Source organism: Cynoglossus semilaevis, chromosome 1 (genome assembly GCF_000523025.1).
Source record: "Cynoglossus semilaevis isolate Cse_v1.0 chromosome 1, Cse_v1.0, whole genome shotgun sequence".
In the NCBI taxonomy this organism is placed as follows: Eukaryota; Metazoa; Chordata; class Actinopteri; order Pleuronectiformes; family Cynoglossidae; genus Cynoglossus; species Cynoglossus semilaevis.
In genome coordinates this window covers 15,678,734-15,699,211 of record NC_024307.1, presented here as the reverse complement: position 1 = coordinate 15,699,211, position 20,478 = coordinate 15,678,734, and the positions used below count along the sequence as shown (strand labels likewise).

At 41.6% G+C, this 20,478-nt stretch overlaps 2 protein-coding genes across 10 annotated transcripts in view; one reads left to right on the top strand and one right to left on the bottom strand.

Annotated features, from left to right (window-relative positions):
* smoc1 (SPARC related modular calcium binding 1) overlaps nucleotides 1-6,924 on the bottom strand; it is a 38,933-nt gene extending 32,009 nt beyond the window's left edge. For 2 of the 6 annotated variants that reach the window (XM_017033716.2, XM_008314152.2), the window contains exon 1: nucleotides 5,619-6,923. In XM_017033716.2, the coding sequence (XP_016889205.1) occupies nucleotides 5,619-5,720 (102 nt within the window). In that variant the 5' untranslated portion in view covers nucleotides 5,721-6,923. Of the gene's footprint in view, nucleotides 1-5,618 lie in introns of all 6 variants that reach the window. The other 4 variants (XM_017033718.2, XM_008314144.2, XM_017033724.2 and 1 more) reach the window with 4 other exon arrangements.
* ccdc177 (coiled-coil domain containing 177) overlaps nucleotides 1-20,478 on the top strand; it is a 100,848-nt gene that overhangs the window by 78,585 nt on the left and 1,785 nt on the right. For 2 of the 4 annotated variants that reach the window (XM_025055453.1, XM_025055448.1), the window contains exons 7-12: nucleotides 1,744-1,896; nucleotides 2,981-3,143; nucleotides 8,237-8,413; nucleotides 11,703-11,743; nucleotides 14,175-14,402; nucleotides 15,115-18,686. In XM_025055453.1, the coding sequence (XP_024911221.1) occupies nucleotides 15,127-17,712 (2,586 nt within the window). In that variant the 5' untranslated portion in view covers nucleotides 1,744-1,896; nucleotides 2,981-3,143; nucleotides 8,237-8,413; ... (1 more) ...; nucleotides 14,175-14,402; nucleotides 15,115-15,126 and the 3' untranslated portion in view covers nucleotides 17,713-18,686. Of the gene's footprint in view, nucleotides 1-1,743; nucleotides 1,897-2,980; nucleotides 3,144-7,029; nucleotides 8,414-11,702; nucleotides 11,744-14,169; nucleotides 14,403-15,114; nucleotides 18,687-20,478 lie in introns of those variants that run through there. The other 2 variants (XM_017033715.2, XM_017033712.2) reach the window with 2 other exon arrangements.

The following is a 20,478-nucleotide window of genomic DNA, read 5'->3' as shown; positions in this document are numbered from 1 at the left end:
TGACTCAGTTAGTCCAAACGTTGACTGCACACCGTTTACAACCTGTAGCTTAGGGATTGGATTAACTGGACCGTCCAAGTATAGCTTGTGAATATGGGTTCTGTTTTTCTGTTTTTTCCATTGGCTGAATATTTTTTAAAGCAAAATGTATTCATCTACAGCACAAAGCAACAATATGTTTCAGAAAAAAGTAAATACAACGTTTTAATTTATGTTATTCACAACATGGAGCTAACCCTGCTGTGCTGTGGTAATATCTTAATGTGCCTTTTGTCCAGAAATTAGCATTTTCTTTTCAATGAGTCTGTACAATGAATACCAACTTCATCCTGTTTCAATTAACACACGTCACTGGACTGTGTGATAAAAGACAAGTGGAGAAAATAAAGAGGAACAGATGGAAATCTGTGTCTTCTCCTGGTCTCCTTGAAAATTCAAATTGGTTTTAGTGTTAAAAATGAAACCTCCCATTTAGACCATCATTTAAAAACAACAACAAAAACCCACAAAGGAGCTGGTGACTGCAGGAGCAGGAGGACTGAGGTTAAAGCAGTGAAGTGTCGTATGCCATATTTTTTACAGTTTCTCGCTGGTGACTTTCTCAAAATTCAAAGCTGACATTTTAAAATTAGGTCAAGAGTAGGAGTTGGTTTGGTTTGTTAATTCCCAAATGATTTTTTTTTCTGTCTTTTTTCTGTCCAAAATCTAATTTCACATTTAGACATTGGAAACCAAACCTTTGATGTTTTTGTGGAAAGTCAGATTCCTTTTTATTTTTGTCTTCCACTGACCTTCTGACCACTGTGAAGTAGTAGCCAAAATATCAACTTTTACTGCAGAAACATAAAAATACATTTGTTTTGTGTTGTGAAATCCATATCTGTGGCACCGTTATCCTCAAAAATTGTAAAAATTTACGAGCAAACTGACGTAAAACATTTAACTCATGAGGGTTTATGGACTCTGAAAACAATTCCTGTTCCCACTCAGGCAACAGTGAAACTATTCTGAGCAACAAGGTTCTAAAATGAGAAGAATCTCATATATTTATGTTGCTGTATCCGCCTCATCTCCAACAACTGGTTCCTGTATTTGTTCTTTTTTTTCTCCCTAAAGCGTCTAATCACAAACTGCTGTTTGGGGCAAAGTTAATCTTAACAGGTTTCTCTTTCATGACTGTTCACAGAAGATGTCGCTGCCAAACTATGACCTTATAGCTGCACACAGAACCCTTTTCCTCATAAAGACTTAATGGAGAAATGTGCAAGAACATCTGTGTTATTCGGGTCCACACAAGTATCATGTCTGTTAACTATAAACCAGACAACCCTCGTTTGTCTCCTCACTTAAGATCAAGCTCCGAGTGGTAAAAACAATTTTAGTGGTCTTACTATGAATATATTTTCTACAAAGATTCACTGGTTGCAATGGATGACATCAGACACAAGTCATTTGAGTGAACAACAGTGGAAGACGAGGTTGAAAAGTGTTTTTACTTTTTTTGGAGAACAGCGTTGTTGTGTTCAAAACAGTGCAGCAGAGAGTTTTCCTATCACCGCAGTAGTGTACTGTGTAATGTAGCGTATGCCATTTTGTTAGGTATGGTAAACTGACAGGACATGGGACAACAAACTGCAGTACTTCAACATTGCTGTGTCACACCTGCGCTGCACTTCTTATCCACCTCACACCAATGAAAACGTTTCCTGCTTCACTTATTGTTACATGTTGTGACTGACGCAGACTTTGAAGAATTCCAGCTGACTGCTCATCATCACTTCCCATCAGTGGTATGAACAGGATGAATTGATAAAAGTGGACCACCAAACGATGTGTTCGTGTGGATGCTATCCCTATTTTTCCAGCCAAAGACAAACAACAAACAAAAGGAAACAGGTGAGTGGGAATGAGACTGTTCCTCTCTGTCTAACACCGGCCTCATTAGGTGGATGATTCTGGGAAAAGGAGCGAAATATTGTTGCAGTCATTAGGAGTTAGATGTGAACTTAAAACATCTTTGACTGTTGATCAGAGATAAGAAAATGTTCTTTTTGTGGTTTTGTTTAAGTAACAAGATTTGAAAAAAAATCTGAATTTTGAGTTAAATAGAGTTTATGTTTTATTGGCCAGTTCCGTTTACGATACTAGGACTAGTGCAGACTAGTAGAATCTAGTAAAATACTGCAATTTTTTTTTACATCCTCTTGTTTTTTTAATCAAATACTGACAAATAGTAATCGCTGTGTCCAACCTTTGACAGTAGGTTCTGTACTTCTGCCTGTTTACTGTTTCTTAGCTGAATGTTTTGTTCCTTTCTCCCAGCCTGGTCCTCAGATCCACAGGCAGAGTGTATCTCAGTGTTTTACTGTGGTTATGACAAGTACTGTACTTCAGTACTAGATCAGTCTGAATCCATAACAGAAGTTAAGGAAATGTTTACACAAACATTTACTTCAGAATCTCTTGTTCACCTGATCCTTCATCGGAGCCACGGAGATTCAATATTAAAAAAACAAAACAAAAAAAAACTCAGATGAACTCCTAAATTCAAATTCAAATGACCTTTAGTAGATAATGTAAGGCGTATATACTGCACTTCCCCATAGATGTGACTGTTATGGAAAATTAAAATGATTCAGAAAATGAGACAACAATCCACTAAATTAACATTTAATTTGTTGATTGTTTTTATATTGTAAACATTTTATTGGTTTTAAAGGATATTTGAGTATAGATTAAACTGGTACGTTTACTACTGGTGGCTCCCTCTAGTGGTTACTGGGAGAACGTGCTGGTTAGATTACGTTACATTTCGAAGACGCTTTTATTCAAAGCGTTCTATATGCGTACTTTCTCCCTTTGTGTGTGTGGTTTCAGAATTGAAACGTCAATAGATAGTACCACCTGTGTGTCTTTGGCTAAGAATAAACTTAATATTTCATTAATATTAAATCTTTTTTTCCTATATTGGTCTGAACAGTGTAGGTCTCCACTGTAACATTGAACACCAAACGTTTGTTTGTTGGAAACGTCTAACTGAGGCAGACGTGGATCAACACTCCCAGTGTCACGTGGTGAAGAATCGTTCTTTTGATGGATTTTGTTGCAGGAGGTTATGTGGACAACGCCGCGACAAAACACCGGTAAGAAACACTCTGACCCATTGTCACCCAACTCTCTCTCACCAGCGCAGGTGGTTCTGAATGTGTTATCACTTCTGACTGTGTGTCAGCATCACGTACAACCTCTCTTCAAAACAACAGATGTGGCTGAAATACACAAACGGCAAAATAGCAAGCCAAAAACTGCAAATTGTCTAAAGCTTTGTTAGTTTCCCAATTACCCGTGTTCCCAAACTCAGCAAGTGTTGGACGTGTGCACTCATTGCATCATGGAGCCCGGGGGGGAATGAGACGGCCTCACTGCTATGCACTCCGGTTTTATCCCTGATATGAATGTGGAAAATGGGGGTGTGAATTCTGGAATTTTTTTTTTTTTTGCCACAGCTGTGAGCAATGTTCAAAGTATCTGCTGCGTATCTGTGCATGTGGGTGCGCACGCAGCAGGACTCAGAGGGTCGCTGCCAGATTTAAGGCCAGGGAGAGGGTAGAGAGGAATCAGAGACGGTTGTTCTTGATGGAGGTTGAGTTTGTGTCGGTGCCCTGATTATTTACAAATAATATAATTAGTATTTCACACAGGAAAAAAAAGGTGTCTGTGTAATGCAGCACTGTGTGTGTGTGTTGGCATTGGTCCAGTGTGGTTCTGGAGAGGCCGACGGTGATAGTTTGTCATCCTGAGAAGAGCGTGAAATCTGAAGAACATTCTTTACTAAAGCAACGCACATTTTCAAATAAATCACATTTCAAACACTTTTCCTGTCTTTTCCTCCACACCTGAGTCCCTAGCGGAAGAGCAACTGTAGAGCTTCTTTCTCAAAGTCCTTTTGGCAAATATTTAACAGGACTTAGTTCTTATTCACATATGATCAACTGGCTGAGGTACTTTTGTCACAGGTTTCTGTTCTCACAGCCAACTTTTCTGCTCTTTCTTGCTAGCTTAAATATATCTTTAGGCTAAATATTAGCAACTCTGTTCTAGCTTTTAGCTACTGTGTTAAGAAAATATTAAAGCTAAGATTTGGAAGATTATTTTCTGATTTTTTTTGTCTTATAAATGGATAACTTTGTTAGAGTCAGCTACTTTTTGTGGTTATTGTTAGACTTGTTGTTGATGTTATTTATTTGTGTAACTCCATTGGGAGTCACTGTGATCACATTTTACTCCGAGCTTTTGGTAGTTCGTATGTTGATGCACTTGACATTGAACCTCATAATTCAGCCACAGCAACTTTAATGACACCATCAGTGACTTCTCTGTGCTATCAAATTCTTGTTACTGTCCCACAGAACCATTCTGTGGGTTTAAAGACATTGTGAAATAGTTCTGAATAGTTCTCACCTCCCATCGCTCTGACCACAGACATTATTCTACATCTGTAAAGTGAAACCATGCTGTTCCTCTCAAGGCCACATTTATTCTGTTTTAGCCCCTAGCTGTATGCAAAAAAGACAAAAACGGACAGGGCTGAGACGACGGCTGGAGGAACCAGTCAGTGATGCTGAAGTAAAAAAATACAGATATAAAATAATATCGAGTTAACTCGAATAGAAGAATCTGGATTTTCATTTTCTCTTTTCTCATCTTCACTTGACAAATTTGTGTAATTTTGTGGCAGTAGCTTTTGGTTTCATCTGAACCTAGGATGGGATCAGAGGAGACTCTCTGGAAAAAGTCTGGACTTTCCAAAACAGGAAACTTTTACGTTTTCTGGCAGAGTACAGTTTGTGGTTTTAAGGGGAAAAAAAGACACAACCACAGAGCAATGTAACATGAAGAAGCTGATTTGTAAATACTGTTTATTGACAGTTTAGTGCAGCTGCAGGATTTCCTAACTTATCAAGAAACGCAGACATACAGTAAAGCAAGTCCTTTTATTTAAAAATATAAATGTGTTTAGTCTTGTCCTCTTGTCATTGAATTTAGAACTAGATTTAGAGTTTTCTGAACTTTTTGAATGCCTGTTTTTTACTTTATTTGTAACCTAAGTTCAGAGACCATGTGACAACGTAAAAAGAAATCAAACAAATACTTCAGACTCCAATCTGAGAGAGGACGCAGAGAACACCAGAAAACCTGCAGCTGAACTGCACTGAAGTCAAGACGCTCTGCTGTAACGGCCAAACCCAAGTTCTATGTAGACTTTAAATCCTGACGGATTCAAAGAACTGCTGTGGTTGAATGAGAGTCTACTCAATCAAGGCCAGAGGGCAAAGGTCACGTTCCTATAGAATCTTTCCTGCCAGCACCGTGGTCATATTTCTGGACGTCAAACATCAACACGTCTACTGTCATCTGAGCACTGGTTTATTTAAGACGCCACTCATAACTCCATATTAATGCATCAACAGCAAATGTCTCACACACACACACACACACACACACACCAGTGACAGGCCTCTGCCTGAGAGATAATCTAAAGCTGTGTGAAAAATGTGCAGATCCACAGTCGTGTGTGTGTGTGTGTGTGTGTGTGTGTCAGTTGAGTGTGAACTCACCCGTGATCCAGATTTCTGCGTAGACACTTGTGGCAGATAACAGAGGAGCATAGACGTCAGCAGGTGAGACAAGGGCACGATGAGAAAGGCTGACAGGATCATGATGTCCTTGAGTTTGACTGTCTGTGTGTAGGTGTGTGTCCCACTGATGTCCAACAGACCCTGCACACACACACACACACACACACACCCACAGTTTACTCCTGGTGGTTCCCTGCGTCCTCAGGGTTTTCTTCTCCTCTCTCCTCTGCTCACACCTTTCTGTCTGTTCTTTGAAATCATGTCATTCTGATGCAGTTTCTTCTGTTTCTGATCAGCTGCTCATCGCTGCTTCCACAGGTTGAGTCCTGCCTGCTTCCATCTCATCCTCATTTAAAAGCAGAGGAGGGGGCAGTGGTCATGACTGACAGCTGAGGCTGACCAATCAGAGGGTGGGTGAGAGTCAAAGACACACCCACAGCACGCTGGTCCAAGACGTAGGTCTGAGCAGAGGAAGAGGAAGAGGAAGAGGAGAAGAAGCTGCCGAGGGATAGATTAAAGAGAGTAGAAATATTTAAAAAAGGGGAAAATAACAGGGACGCAGACAGTGACAGGGAGGGAAAAAGAAATGAAGCCAAGACAGAAAAGAGAGGAGGACAAATGATGAAGAAGCACACATTCTTATGAATGAAAAAGTAGAAATAGCTATGATAGAAACTGAGGAAGGAGGAGTAAGAAAGAACTAGTGAAGAGGGTGAGGTGGAGAGAAGGAGAAACAGGGAGGGATGAAGAGAGGGGGCGAACATAGAGGAGGAGGGAGGAAAAGAGAACAGGAAAATAAAAAAGGGAGGCTGAGACGAGGCATTTGGAGAAAAGGAGTGGAGGTAAGTAGAAGGAGGTGGGGGAGTTAGATGGGGTAGGAAGGAGACGAAGGCAGAAGGAGAGAGGAAAGGAAACTGTTTTTGAATTGAAGGTTCCCATATTTGAGCTAACTTTATAGTCCTGTTAGTGATAAATACTGATGAACGACTCAACTAATTAAAAACCAACTAAAGATCAAACTATGGTGACAGATGTTTAAGTCAAAAATAAATGGAGAAATGTAGTCAGCACCAGGAGGAGCCACTGTTTTACCCTGTGTCTTTAAGAACAGCAGAGACAATGAAGGGACAGCTGTGAGGTCAGGCTGTGAGGCTGTGCTCTCCATCCACTGAGCTAAAGCTCTGTAACAGCCCACTGACATCTGACCTGGTCACTGACCACATGAGAACATTTATAGATTAAAGTCAGTAGGAAAGTGCACACTGCTGAAACAAGCAGTCAGTCAGTCAGTCAGTCAGTCAATCAGTCAGTCAGTCAGTCAGTTATTGACTCATTAATTGAGGGAGTAACTCAATCAGTAAATGAGAGTTACTGAGTCAGTCAGTCATTGTGAGTTGTTTAATTGCAGTCACAGACTAGTCCATGACAATAGGCTCTAATGACATTTATCAGAAGTAAATAAAGTATTTTCTCTGATAAAGTATTTGTCCTTGTTACATATTAGTCCTGAGGTTAAATGTTAAACAGTGAGGCGTTAATACACTTCAGTGGCTGTGACTCCATGTGGCCTGTGAACCAGTGTGTTCCTAATGGGAAACAATAAACCACCACCATGTAGGGATAAAACTAGAGTCTGCTTTTAGATTCACTGTTATATAAAAGTTCTGCTGCTGCTCCCACACTGTAGTGTCCTCTGAACCTCTGTCCTCTCCCCCTCCTCACCCTCTCTTTCTCCATCTTTACTCTTTCAGATACATTGTGTGGCCCATTCAGAGCTAGTTCAAAAAAAAGAACAGAACAAGGAGCGGCTGAGTGTTTAGTGCAGGTGTCCTAGCTTCAGTCCACAGAAACGGGTCTTTTAAAGAGCTGAAAGGGGCCATCCGGTCAACACCCCCTCCCCTCCCTGCCTTCCTTACTCACTCTTTGTCCCATAGATATTTTTTAATTGTTAGCTATGACAGTTGAGCGGCTTTTCGAGTGCCTCAGTGAAGAGCCTTGTAATTAGAGCTATTGAGCTGCTGGAATTGGTACAATTAGGGTCAACATTAATGATTTCTGTGTGCACACCATTCAGGCCGTTCCAGAAAAGGCCCATTTTCTCAGAAAGGATGAAGAGGACTCAAGAAAAAGGTCAGAGGGAAGAAAGACTGAGGGGCAGTCAGATTATAAAGGGAGACAAACAGAAGCCTACATGAACTCAAGGCAGTGAAACATCTGGATTTTCACTTATTGGTCCACTTTAAACCCACCGTTGTCCGTGTAGTGTTATTGTCACAGCTGTGAGTGGTGGTTCTCCTCACTCATGTCCTAGTGTGTAGCAGTGGAGGAGCAGAAGTGTCTGGGAGAATGATAATGATGATTAATTAGTTAGACCACAGGTCTGTTCCAGTTCACACATCCATTCTCCTGTTCATACTGGTTATACTGGGTTACTGGTTTAAACATAAAACAAGTGGTAAAGAACACCACGTAGATGTTCAGAAGGTCAAGGGATCCACCAGTGTCTACCTCTCTGTTAGTTGGTAACTAGTTCAACCAGCAGCTAATTGTTTAGCTTCTCTAGTCCTGAGGATCACTCGGAGTACTTTACACTACAGGTTTCACCATCTACCTACCTGTCAGTGGGGGGCAGTGTTTCACCTACCAAGTCTGGAATCAATCAAGGACAACTGCAGTACCAGCTGAGCTGCAGCCATGCTGTGGGCAGAAACTGAGCTGGAAGATCAACTCCAACTCACGGAGACCCTCCCTCGCAGACATCAGGACCGACTGTGGTGAGTTCACCGATGTCTGGTTACTGTAGTTGCTTCCCTAAGTTGAATTAATACCTGTTGAGCAGGAGTTACTTGTATTTATTGAAGCAGGAAGATCCTGCAGAGAATGAACGTGGGAGAAATGTGTGTGATTTTGGCAGCAGTATCAGGTAGAACTCCATGTTTTAAAGCTCTAAGATGTGGAAAGAAACTAAAGGTATTCTTACACACCTGGATATACAGTAATTATTTCAATTCCTACATGTAAAATTAGTGGGCTTGTAAGTGCAGTAAGAATATTATAGTATATACTTTAATCTCACCTCATAATGTACTTGAGTAAATATTTACCACTTCACACTGCAGGACTATTTTCTTTATATACTGTATATATTTGATAGACCTTTGAAAATTAGGATTGACAAAAATAACCAATCACAGACCCTGGCTGGGAGCTGGCAATGGAAAATCCTAAAGTCAGATAAAAATAAAACAACAACTCCTTTTAAAGTCTGGGTCTGGATTTAATTTCATAAATTCCACATATTTCACATGTTCTGCCTGCAATTTTCACCAACTCCTGAAAACGGCATGTAGGGCTTTGACTGGTCAGCAGCAGCAGTAGTAATAATCCGCCCTCTTATTACCCTTGTCAAAGACACACTCTCACATGTAGAAACATGTGGGGAAAACACACAGCAACAAATAAACATCCAGAGAAAATTATCCCTGACATTAGTCAGAGCAGTGAGGGATAAAGAGAGTGGCCACATGGAGACAAGGGTGTGAAAAGACCTTTTGAGTCTGGACTGGGGTGTCCTGCACCTGTGCCGTCTTTTCACACCACTGTTTACACACTGTCATCCACAATTAATACCTCCTGGGGACTGGGCCGCCTGCCCTCCTCGGGGCCCCTGGACACATCCAGGGCCCTTATGGATGCCTAATTGAGCATACCACACCGCTGATTGAATTAACAGCTCTCTCTCTGGGACCTTTTCCCCTCTCTACTGAAGGGGGAGGGGGCCACTGTTCCACACCAGCATTAGAGCTCTGTACCATCAACACAGAGGACAGAGCTGAGGGAGGGGGGGGGGCAGTGGGGTGTTAGGGTCAGTTGTTGAAAGTGTCCAGAAAACCTGTCTTTTCTGTTGGCAAACAGAGGCTGGATATGTGAACAGGGGGGCAAACAGAGGTCTCTGTCTTCACAGGACCACTGAGGTCCACTAAAGACCGCTGAGGTCCAGCAGGGCACTGAGTGTGCAGGAGAAAGACTGGGCTGTTGAGGGAACTCTCACAACATCAGGACAATACTGGACATTTACATGTGAAAGCTTCTGTGCTGCTCACTTTCTCATAACCTCAGAGACAGTGGGCTGGAGGATATTCAGCCCACTGTCTGTTTACTGTGTCACTTCTATTGGCTTTGAAATTTTAATGAAGTCACAGAGTTCAAGTCCCGCATCAGAACGTACGTAAAACACCTGGACTAAAAGACTGCCGTGTAAGGCAAGGCCACGCACCGCAGCTCCCTCTGTAGAGCACTGTTTTGATACATTAGGACTCACTGTGCTTTACATTCTAGAACATTCCTGGTATTTGTGTGTGTGTGTGTATTATCATATATACACTCCTATATACTATATAGAGGATAGTTTAAATTGAAAACCAAACCTCTATTACTGACACGGAATTGTTGACAATTCTAAATAAACAGTGTCCATACATGTCATGACGTTCGCTCAGAAAGACAGTAAATGTGGGGTGGGCTTGTAGCCATTAGTGCTTGATTTTTGTTTAATGTCAAACCTGACGGTGAGAGTCATGATGACCTAGGTGTGTACAGCTTAAGTGACCTATCAAACTATGGAATTTGTTTTTGCGAAAAAAATCTGCATAAACCCTGGTGAACTGTATATGTGCTGTAGCAGCAGTAAATACATACAAGCATAATGTGTTACACAGTGATTGGCTGATATAAAATAAGCCATAAAACATTACTTATATACTGTAGGATTACATTTACTGACATGAGAAAGTGAAAAATCGCTATAAAAGTCACAGTGTGACCCACTGAGCATAAATGTAGTTTTATGAACTACTGTTTCCTCTTTGACACAAATTCATTGCAGTAGCAGTGGAAATACATTATAATGTGGAAAATGCCAGTTGTTGAAAGTGTCCAGAAAACCTGTCTTTTCTGTTGGCAAACAGAGGCTGGATATGTGAACAGGGGGGCAAACAGAGGTCTCTGTCTTCACAGGACCACTGAGGTCCACTAAAGACCGCTGAGGTCCAGCAGGGCACTGAGTGTGCAGGAGAAAGACTGGGCTGTTGAGGGAACTCTCACAACATCAGGACAATACTGGACATTTACATGTGAAAGCTTCTGTGCTGCTCACTTTCTCATAACCTCAGAGACAGTGGGCTGGAGGATATTCAGCCCACTGTCTGTTTACTGTGTCACTTCTATTGGCTTTGAAATTTTAATGAAGTCACAGAGTTCAAGTCCCGCATCAGAACGTACGTAAAACACCTGGACTAAAAGACTGCCGTGTAAGGCAAGGCCACGCACCGCAGCTCCCTCTGTAGAGCACTGTTTTGATACATTAGGACTCACTGTGCTTTACATTCTAGAACATTCCTGGTATTTGTGTGTGTGTGTGTATTATCATATATACACTCCTATATACTATATAGAGGATAGTTTAAATTGAAAACCAAACCTCTATTACTGACACGGAATTGTTGACAATTCTAAATAAACAGTGTCCATACATGTCATGACGTTCGCTCAGAAAGACAGTAAATGTGGGGTGGGCTTGTAGCCATTAGTGCTTGATTTTTGTTTAATGTCAAACCTGACGGTGAGAGTCATGATGACCTAGGTGTGTACAGCTTAAGTGACCTATCAAACTATGGAATTTGTTTTTGCGAAAAAAATCTGCATAAACCCTGGTGAACTGTATATGTGCTGTAGCAGCAGTAAATACATACAAGCATAATGTGTTACACAGTGATTGGCTGATATAAAATAAGCCATAAAACATTACTTATATACTGTAGGATTACATTTACTGACATGAGAAAGTGAAAAATCGCTATAAAAGTCACAGTGTGACCCACTGAGCATAAATGTAGTTTTATGAACTACTGTTTCCTCTTTGACACAAATTCATTGCAGTAGCAGTGGAAATACATTATAATGTGGAAAATGCGAAGCTGCTGGAGACGTGGTGTTGGCTGAATCTCTGTGTTTTCACTACTGTAATACAGTTTTCTTGTCTTTATCTGTGCTTGTCACACACAGAGCCGAGGCCCAGATCTGCCTCCTGAAGAGAAATAAAACGGGTGAGTTGATTTCAGCCGAGGCTGCTGACTGTCGAGGCCACTCAGCCAGAAATGCCGACTGATGGTTACTATGCCTCCGTCTATAAACTTTCAGATGAAACCATGCCTTTAGAAATGATTTTCTTTTAATGCGGTCAAAGTCGTGTAGTTCATCCAGACAGGACTGATGAAGAGCTGGCTGTGCTGTTAGAATTCCTCTCTTCTTAATCACTCACTGGCTGCTGAACACCATTGTCTACATGTAGCCAAAGAAAAATATTAACGTCATGTTACTTTGAGTCGGATCCAGAGCAACCTTTAACTTTATACCATTTTTTTTTTCAAAAATTTCACAATTCAAGTTGTTTAAACCCAGTGTTTGTTTTATTTTTTCAAGTAACAATAAGCTAGCATGCTAACAGGCTGGCTATTTTTGTCCAAATTAGTTTCATATTTTAAAAAAATGGCTGAAAACTTAATTTTTGGGTTTTTTTTGAAGTAGCATTTAATTTGAATATATTGCACTGAATGTATTAAATGCTGTATATGTATGTCAACAATCCATGTAATCTTTTCTTTAAACAGTTATAGGGGGTTACACCAATGTTTTAAAGACACACAGAGGCTAATTATAATGTTGGTTAATGGGACTTCTGCCAAATTTGTGTTCAAAGTTACAGCCATAATTGGAGGCCAGATAGTGAAATAATCCTGTGGTGTGAGATAATTATATATATTTTCTCATCTGTTAATCCAGAATTGTTATACTAATTCATATTCTCTGATCATTCTAGTGTCTAGGGACTGGTATTATCCATGTTCAGGGGTCTAGGTTGACATTTTTACTGGCTCTACAAGAAAAACTAAATAAAAGTAGAAATCTGAGTGCGTATGTTACACATGTAGCCCGTCCCCTGGTGCACTAGCAGAGTATGAATGAATGCTTCAAGCCCTCACCACCATCACCAGATGGTTTGCTGGACTGATCTCCATGACCGCTCCAGCAGCTCACCTCTCCATGAACTCCAGTGCAGCTTGGTGGAGGAGACCATGTCTGACCGAAAACAAAAACACAGAAGCTGTGTGGAGCAGAACCAGTGAGCTGTGCAGCCACCACACCAATGCTGCCCTTTTACCACCACCCTCCCAGACCCCGTTCCCTCAGTTAACAAGCCAGTCCGCACGTTCCCTGTTGTCGCTTGTTAGCCACTGTCCTCCTGCTGCAGCTGAAGGGTGGGGCCAATTAAACTGGTCCTGTTCGCGCAGCGGGTCAGAAGTTTAGTGGGTCATAATCACTGAGATTCTCATCACAGCATTACCTAATCCTGATTCAGCTGCTCTGACTGGATAAAACCAGAACAGTCAAACTGAAGTATGACCAACACCGGTCTCTCTCTGCTTAATAAAAGGCAGTGAGCCCATCTTTCCATCAGTCTGATGGTCCTGGCCCTGAAAAAGATGTTGAAGATCACAGTGTCTTCTTCTCTGGAAAAATGGATGTAGAAAAACAACTGTATTAACACTTGTTGACATTGGATTGGTGTTATAGGAGAATCAGAACGTGTTCTAAGTGCATTTAACAAAAAGTAATCAACCAGTCAAACTGCAACTGAATACTGCATGACACTTTATTATAAACAGTCAGTGGGTAAACATTAAATCGATGAATATCAGGGAGTGTTATTTAAAAAAAAAAAATTTAACTATTCGATGTAAACTTGTTTAAAAAAAAAAATTTAAAAATCATTTAACTATTCGATGTAAACTTGTTTAGTTAAATGTACACAGTAATAACGAAGGCAAGAACTTCCTGGTGATTGGCTATCTAACCTTCTTGAATCTGTTACTGTACTTCCCTCTAGTGGTTATCACAAGGAGTTACAGTCGTGTTACAAATTCGTACTCGACGGTTTGAGGCTTTTGACAAAATAAAAACATTTGAAATACAATTTGTACTTTATTCTATTCGTAGTTGACATTGGTTTCCCTTGTATAAAGCGATGCAATTGTTTTTAGTACAAATTACCAGTTGTATTAGCTAATAAAACATGAATGAATTTTACCCAGTAATTGGACATAAAAATAATTAGTAATATGAAGCCATTTTGATCACGTGATTCCATAAAAAGTACATAAACAAATGACGATATTTTGACAGCGGACAGATGGGGTCTGAGTGGTGACGTGTTTTTTTATAGAGCTTAAAGAAGTCAAAGGGGGGATTGTTGAGTTCAGTACATTTGCCACCAGAGGGCAGAGTTGAGGCAGAATGGCGGAAGGATGCTGCTGCTGAAAAGCAGGTGGAGACGGAGGGTGTTTACGGGAGACACCTCACTGAGGGATTAACACAGGAAACGCCGAGACCGTGTTTTGGCTGTTTTAACAAGAATTTCAGATTTTAAATCAGGATTTTTCATTTATTTTCTCTATCTTTTCTGTCGGTGAAGAACAGACGGCACACAGACCTGAGCAGGCTGCTCTTCTGCGACATCCTCCGTCTGCCTCTGTCGTGTTTGTGCTGCTGGAGGAGGAGGATGGAGAGATGATGTGATGCTCCATCTCTGGGCCGAGGACATGTCCCCCCCCGAATGAGACCTGATATTATGCGGGGAAGGAGGAGGGTGGACCAGACCGAAAGGGAACAAAGCAGCGGTTTAAAAGCCCTTCTACAAACTGGCAGGTTAGTGTGTCTGTGTTTTTACTGTTGTGCGACACAGTGGGACGTGTCACAAATGCCAGAACAACAGCAGTAAACAGTGGTTTAATAACAGAGCAGCGAACAGAAGGTAGGCGTCACCCAGCAGACATGGACATCTGAACAAATCAAGGCTGTTTTAATGTTGTCTGTGTCAGCTGCTCCTCCTGCTGACACTGTGAAAACACACCTACTGTAGGCCTCATCTGTGTGATGGATCCACATCACTACAGCACTGCACATCAGGTCTGACCACGGCGTGTTTACCAGCCGGGGAATCTTACATCCACACTCCACCATTGAGGCATTAATTATACATACTGCAGGTCTACGCTTAGGGTTTCTTTCACGGTGATAGTGTGATATAGAGTGAAACATCTTACTGTGAGTAATCAATTTCTCTCAGCCTAGTAACTCTGCTAAAAATAGAGCCTCTATTAAAGGCTCTGTGGTGTTTCTGTGTTTTATGTCACTTCCCTGGAGGGAAAAATGTCTCATCTGCTGTAATGTCAGTGTGGGGAGGAACATGTGTTCATGCATGTTTGGAGCTCTATCACTGCTGTTACATCCCCCTCCCCCCACAGTCTCTTTAAGCTCTGGCTGGAGGAAATACTCTTCTAATTACAAACAGTATGAACCTGTTTTGTCCTGTGTATGGTTCACAGCTCCTCCTCTCCCTCTCCCTTTCTACTTGCAGCATCAGCCAACTATGGTGGATCCCTCGGAGGCTGAGGAGCAGAACAAGTGTAAAGGCCCACACCTCGACGCTCCAGCTGTGGCTACAGAAGAACCTCGGTTGCCAGAAGAAGCTGATGGTGCAACAACAGAGGAGGATGGAGATGCTGGGTTTGAAACGCCACCCACTGGCAGCGCTGGGCCCAGTCCCTGCCACGTCGCTAGCTCGGCAGCAACAGAAGCCGCCCCTCAGGGGCCAGCGCCTCAGCCTCAACCTCAGCCTCAGCCTCAGCCTCAGCCTCAGCCTCCTCAGCCACAGACTGAGGCAGATGTCTCACCAAAGTTGCACCTCGACCTGTACAACTTTGACTCTCCAGCTGCTGAGGGCAGCCGATACGTTCTGACGAGCCCTCGCTCTCTGGAGGCGTGCGCTCGATGTGGCGTCAAACCTGTGGAACTGCTTCCTCGGCCTCTCTCTGACTTTGCCCGGGAGGCCCCTGGGCGCTCCATGCGCGTGGCCACAGGGCTGTTTGAGATCTACGAGAAGGACAGGCACGCAAAGCTGCGCCAGTGCCGAGAGGAGAGAGAGAGAATCATCAGGGAGGAGAAACGAAGGATTCTGCAGGCAGCGGTCAACAGCAGTAACGGAGTTACACCTTCATCTGTGAACACGCCCCCTGCTGGGACCAGTCAACCCCTTACATCTGTGCCAGTGAGCTGTAGCTCATCTTCAGGAGATGGTGTGACCTTCTCCAAAGACTTAACATCTCCTCCGACCTCTAAAACAAGTCTTTTACCGAAAAGTTGTGCTGATAGTCTGGGTCCTGCCCCGAAGTCTTCCCATCCAGTGTCCCCTCAGTCTTCAAAAACTGCTTCTTCACCCTCTTTACCACCTTCCAAGACCACTTACCAAGGATTTACCAAGCGTCCTTTGTCCTCTTCCACTGAGCGAGTGAAGGCGTCACGATCACTCTCCTCTGGCCCTCCACCAGTTATCAGGAAATCCTCAGGAAGTAAATCTTCAAACACTTTCCCCAGAACGTCTCCAAAACCGCCGTCCTTCCCCAGAGCCAACACTACACTAACAACGTCCGTGTCAAAGCCAGCGGCTAAGAGCCGTGGGACTTCTCCTAACGGTGTCACGGCGCGGCAGTTTTCCCATCACAATGGACATGTCAAACTTCATTCTCGATCCAGAGTAAAGAGCCATTCCTTGGAGTCCTTACAACGAAAGATTGATCCCGTATGCTGCTCCACCTCCACCACAACCACCACCACATGTACCTCCTCAGAGTCAGGAGCCTCCTCCTCCTACAGCTGGGATGGAGCACGAGATCGCTGGATTAAAGCGTTCTGCCCTAGAGCTCGCACTCTGGCGACTTTCAACTCCCTGATGGGCCGGAGCCTCAGCCTGGGTGACCTGAGCCACTCTCCTCACACCACACAGAAGGTGGAGCGCATCTTGAAGGAGGTGAAGCGTCAAGGCCTGAAGGCGGTGTCCGAGCGAGACCGCAAAATCGCAGCTCTGATGCTCGCTAGGTTTCAGGAAGAAGACATCATGAGTCAGACTCGCTACGTCGCTCACCTCCAGTGGGACAGTGAGCGTAGAAAGGAGGAGCTACGGAGAGAGCAGGAGGAGAGGGAGAAGCAGCGTGCAATGCTTCAGTGCCAGAGAGTGTGGCAAACACAGGTGTCGATACGCCAGCGAAGGCTGAGCCAGCAGGAGAAAGAATCGGCAGCTGCCAAAATGCGACAGGCAGAGGAGAGCGAGGAGCGATGGAGGGAGCTGGCAGAGCAGCAGGAGCGCAGTCGTCTCCTGAAGCTGCAGCAGGCGGCACGGGAGGAAAAGCACAAAAAAGCACTTCAAGAGCAGAACCTGAAGGCTCTGGAGGAGGAGAGGGCGGCTGTGCTGGAGCAGGAGAGGCTGCTGCTGAAGGAGAAGCTCACCATGGCTGAGCTGAAGAGGCAGGAGAAGGAGCACCAAGCCCAGGAGGAGAGACGAGGCCTAAACAAGGCTGAGAAGAGACGTCATGCTGCCCTGGTCCAGGAAATTGCTCGCAGGGAGCAGGAGGAGAGGGAGGAGGCCAGGAGGAATGCGGAGGAGAAGCTCAGCCGCTCCCTGGAGAACTATGAACAGATAGTTGAACGACGAGCGCAGGAGCTGAAGGAAAAGGCCAAACGTGAGGAGAAGCAGATCGAGAAGGCACGCAGGGCTGCGGAGAAGCGTGAGAAGCAGCAGCAGCAGCTGATAGAGGCCCGTGCGAAGGAGGCGGAGAAACGAGCTCATCAGGCAGCGTTAGTGGCTGAGGTCAGGGCCAAAGAGAAGGCTCAGAGGGCCGTCCAGAGCCGACAGGAGAAGGAGAGACTCCAGAAACTCAACAGGCAGAGGGTGGAGGAGGAGGAGAAGCAAAGACGTCTGGAGCTGCTGCAGTCCATCGAGAGAAAGCTGGAGAAGAGTGAGCAGATTTTTAAAGAAAAGAAGGCCGTGCTGGAGAGCGCTCGCTCCGTGGCCAGAGCATCTTTTCATGTGAGGGACAAAGTGCGTGAGGAGACCAACATGCGCACATTTGACAAAATGGCCCTCGAAGCTCAGCTGAAAGCTGGTCTGGATGAGAAATAAACCCATAAGTGTTTGCTGTGAACTCCATTCCTGGTCACGTGCTTCTGGTCAAGGCTCTCACCTCATCATGGCCCTCATCAGTCGACAGCTCTTACCTGTTCAAGTTTCCTGACATGCCTTCACCCATCAGGTGGAGGTCAGATGATGATCCTCTGTCATGGTTGTATAAAGAAAACAAAGTATATCATCAGCAATGCCTGTTCAGAACTGCTGTGTGCTTCATATTAGATTAGAAGAATGACTGTAATCTGTGTCTTTACACTGGATGAGGTTCTCGGTGCATCACTACTGGGATGAGGACTTGCTCAAAGACCACTCCCCAGTTGTTTATCCTTTGATTTGATTAAAACTGATCTGGTGGTGAGTTCCATGTTAATCCGAGCGATTCGGGCTGTTTTATAATGATCAGATCCTGAGTGTGATGGTCTGGCTCTGCAGTGTCTGTGTTTGTTTGAGGCAACAAACGTGCACTGCAGTATCAGTTACTTAAGTACTGATCTGAACCAAACCGATGATGTTAGAACCAAATGTGTGACCTAAGAGTGTAGAGTCAGATGCTGACTCCAACACTGTCACTCTGTCTTTCATTCATTCAATGCTGACTCTTTTGTCTGTCAGCAGCATTGACTGAAGCACAACTCCATTACTACAAGGCTTTTAAGATGGAGAATCAACCAAAAGAGGAATTGAAAGCAGGACAGTAATGCTTCTTTATCCCTGAAGCAACTAAAGGATCTTTTTTTATCTCAGATCTCAGAAAATGAAGCCTAAGGCTAGACATGTGTCTGGACCAAACCAGTGACAATCAGACATGGTGTACCAGAGAGTTCTGTGCAAAGTATCAAGAGGCAACTGCATCAACATCAAAAGACCTTAAACACTCACCTCTTCAATTCAGATTACTGAACTGTGTTCAAGATCAATTGTGCCACCTCCTGACAACATGCTACCAGCACAGCTGTCTTACATCAAAGGTAGGAGGTTTTATTTCCTATTTTGTTTTGCCAATACTGTTTTGAAATGACATGCAAAACTAGCATTTTGTCAAAAAAATTCAAAACAAATCCCCAGAATGCTTAGTTTTTTACCAAAAATTACAATAGAAATTTTCATATTTTGACAGAAATTAAAAAAAAAAAAAATTTCAAAAAATGTTCTATAAATGCCCTTATTTGATAAGAAACATCCAGGAAAAAATAAAAAAAATATTAAAAATTTTCTTCAAACCTTTTTAGTTTTTGATCAGAAATGACACAAACAGTTCACATTTTGACAGTAGATTTTAAGGAAAAATATTTGTAAAAATGTTTTCTAAAAGCACAAATTTTATGAGAAACATGCAATAAAAGATACAATTTTAAAAAATAATTTTACAAAAATTTACATCAAACATTTTTAGATTTTGATCAGAAATGACAAAAAGTTCACATTTTGACAAAAGATTTTATAGAATTAAATGTCTAAACATGTTCTGTAAATCCCCTTATTTTATGAGAAACATACAGGAAAAGATACAGTTTTAAAAAATAATTCTACAAAAGTTTTCATCAAACCTTTTGTTTTTGACCAAAAAAAGTCACAAAAAGTTCACATTTTGACAGAAAAGTTAATGGAAAAACTTGAGAAACATGCAAGAAAAGATAAAATTAAGAAAAATAATTTTTCAAAGTTTTGTCAAACTTTTTTAGTTTTTGACCTGAAATGACACAAAAAGTTCACATTATGACAGAAAAGTTTAAAGAAAATTTCTAACTTTCTAATTTCTGAACATTTCTAAAAAGATAGATAGATAAAATCTGGTCTGATAGATAAAGATACAATTTTGAAAAATATTTGTTTGAAAATCTTCATCAAAATTTATTAGTTTTTGACCAAAAATGACATGAAGAGTTCACTTTTTGACCGAAATTTTTATAGAAAAGAATTTCTAAAAATGTTCTCTAAATGTCCTAATTTTATTAGAAACATGCAGGTAAAGATAGAATTTAAAAAAAATAATTTTATTATAATTTTTTGTCAAACTTTTTTAGTTTTTGACCAGAAATGACACAGAAAGTTCACATTTTGACAGAAAGTTTTATTGAATAAAATTTCTAAAAATGTTCTCTAAATGCCCTAATTTTATGATAAAAATGCAAAAAAAGATACAATCTAAAATAGATAATTTAACAAAAATTTTCGTCAAACGTTTTAGTTTTTGATCGGAAATGACACAAAAAGTTCACATTTTGACAGAAAATGTTATAGAAAAAAATTCTAAAAATGTTCTATAAATGCTCTTATTTAATGAGAAACATGAAGGAAAAGATACAATTAAAACAAAAGTTTTTTTAAGTGTTTGTCAAACCTTTTTAGTTTTTGACCAAAAATGACACAGTAAACTTACTGTGTCATTTTGACACATTTTGACAAAAGATTTTATAGAAAAAAACTTCTAAACATGTTCTCTAAATTCCCTAATTTTATGAGAAACATGCAAGAAAAGATAAAATTAAAAAAAAATATTTTTTCAAAACGTTTTGTCAAACCTTTTTAGTTTTTGACCTGAAATGACACAAAAAGTTCACATTTTGACAGAAAATTTTATAGAAAAAAATTTCTAAAAATGTTCTCTAGATGCCCTAATTTTATAAGAAACATCCAGGAAAAGATAATATAAAAATACAAAAATTATTAAATATTTTCTTCAAACTTTTTTAGTTTTTGACTGGAAATCACACAAATAGTTCACATTTTGACAGAAAAAAATTTCTAAAAATGTTCTCT